This window comes from Penaeus monodon, chromosome 30 (genome assembly GCF_015228065.2).
Source record: "Penaeus monodon isolate SGIC_2016 chromosome 30, NSTDA_Pmon_1, whole genome shotgun sequence".
NCBI classification, from domain to species: domain Eukaryota; kingdom Metazoa; phylum Arthropoda; class Malacostraca; order Decapoda; family Penaeidae; genus Penaeus; species Penaeus monodon.
Genome location: NC_051415.1, coordinates 26,525,922 through 26,528,157, shown reverse-complemented (window position 1 = coordinate 26,528,157; position 2,236 = coordinate 26,525,922). Strand labels below are relative to the sequence as shown.

Below are 2,236 nucleotides of genomic sequence, written 5' to 3'. Positions count from 1 at the left end.
ATGAGATAAACTGCTGGGGAGGTCTGAAGTCTACCTTATGGTAGGTGAAAATGGTTTTAAACCATTTGCTTGTGAACTGGATAATTCTTTCTGGCTCTCATACAAACACATCCATCTGGCCATAAACTATAGGTCAACCTAATGAGGGTTACAGCAACCACTCAATCACCAAACTATCAGCTGGAAGTGGATATGATGATATGGACAACTAACCAGCTGAATAATACTTACCTTTTGTAATATATTTCTCCTTTATTAGATTCTAATGCTGTGATAATAACACCCTGGCAAATAAGCTTTGTTTTCACTCTCACAACTAGTGCATACACACACATGACAATATGACAGAACCCTGGGACCAAGAGTAAAAAAAAAATGGATTGATACCCTGTAGCTTTCACTTTATTTGACAAGAAACTCACTGAATCTGAAAGGTTATGCACATACCTTATTTCTATTTTGGCATTATTATATTCTGGTTAAAAATCCTTGACAATGGTTAACGAAATAAAAAAAACACCGAAATTTGCATATCCCTAATAAGATTAAATCCTAAGGTTTACATGTGTTAATTATATTAACACGCTTTAAAATATAGCATTTCGAATACAAAGAAGGTATTTCATGTTTAAAAGTAACAATAAACAGCCTTTGGAATAACAATTGGTTACTGATGTTTAGTCATGTATGCTGCCTGTTATATACCTTTAAAAAAACCGCTGATTTGCTCCTTGTATAAGTTATAACCTGGTAAAACACACTGACTGAAAGCCATGATAAAAGGCAATGTCACCAATGTTAATTTTATAGAATATCTCCATAAACAAACTAAGGGTACGAAGTCTCTAGCAAATTCCGACTACCATTTACAATATCAGAATTCTAATGTTACAGCTTGTACCATCAATAATTCTAAGTAATCTAAAATAGATACAATTACCTGGAAAATTGGTAACGGTCTATAGTTTAAGATATTTTTCAGATTTTGCGAGGATTGGAGCAGACGAAGCTTTGTTATGGAGGCGGCCATGATGGATAAGTCACGTGACCTGCATTGACCAATCAGAGCATTGGATTGTTTGAGTGTCTAGAGTGTATTCGAGTTTTCTAGATTCTGGATAGGTTAGTAAGTCCGTCCTGTAACTTTTAGTTTAATATACAGCTAAATTCGCTCCTGGAAGGTTACATTGACTGCTCGATACATTCAACATGTCATTCTAGCTCTTTGTAATACAAGTGTTCTTCTCCGGCTACGGGAATTCCGCGCTGCGCAAAATCACCGATCCGAGAATCATGAAAATCTGAATACTTTCTAAGCGAACCCGGCCAGCCAATCAACGGCTGAGTCTCACACCGCTGGGGCTCGAACTCTTCCGCCAAACACCCATACTCTTTACAAAATATTTCCACTCGCACACGCAATCAACGCTTCATCAAACTGTACCAATTTTTATAATTCCCGAATTTAATATTTCAATCTAAAAAATACCAAAGGTCCAGAATTTCGTCTTTCATGACTCATCTCTCGAATGGGGCTAAAAGACGGCTTTTGACAGCGGAGGTCGGAGCATTGTTGGAACGCCTCTCGTTTCCCCTCCGCCATTACAGTGAGATCCATGGAGTGATTGTGGTTATCGGGTGATTTTCAGTGATTAATCCATAGTGTGTGGGTTGAGACCAATCCAAGTGTCGTGTCAAAAATGGATATATGATGTCTACGCACTCTCAGACGAACGGGGCAAGCTTAGAAGATTGCCACACCAATTTCTTCGCCCTGGTAAGTACATGAGTTTTGAATGAAAGTGACCGACTGTTGTTGTGATATTTACCTTCTCGTTTTCTCCCCTCTCCTCTTTAATCTACTCTGTATATCTCCTCCTGGCTGCGTTAGCTTTCTCTCTAACCAGCTAGAGGATCGAGAAGAGCTAAAAATCGCTGTTATGACCCGAAATTCCTCGCCAAAACAGGCCGAAAAATGTACATTCAGCCGAGCTTAAAGAGAAGAATCGCAGCGGGATTTTGCTTTGCCCTACATTACTCCTAAGTCACTATACCCCCGTTTTAGCCGGACAGGAGGCGTTTCTTCCCCTTCCTTCCCTCTGTGTCTCTGTGCATGCACGCGAAATGGCTTGCAAACGGGGGAATCCAATGCCCTCGGCCCAAAATGCTGCGGGTGTTCATCATTGGACTTGTCACGTCGCTAAGGTCGAGAATCCCGTCCGCTGCCGAAGGAATA

General features: G+C 40.2%; 2 protein-coding genes across 2 annotated transcripts in view; one reads left to right on the top strand and one right to left on the bottom strand.

Moving 5' to 3' along the window:
* Positions 1–1,036, bottom strand: part of LOC119592672 — a 12,375-nt gene extending 11,339 nt beyond the window's left edge. Inside the window, exon 1 of the mRNA XM_037941584.1 lies at positions 941–1,036. Coding sequence (XP_037797512.1) covers positions 941–1,030 — 90 coding nt within the window. The 5' untranslated portion in view covers positions 1,031–1,036. The remainder of the gene's footprint in view (positions 1–940) is intronic.
* Positions 1,037–1,567: 531 nt separating this feature from the next.
* LOC119592671 (mediator of RNA polymerase II transcription subunit 13-like) overlaps positions 1,568–2,236 on the top strand; it is a gene marked incomplete in the record, with an annotated part of 59,114 nt that continues 58,445 nt past the window's right edge. The window contains 1 exon segment of the mRNA XM_037941583.1: positions 1,568–1,777.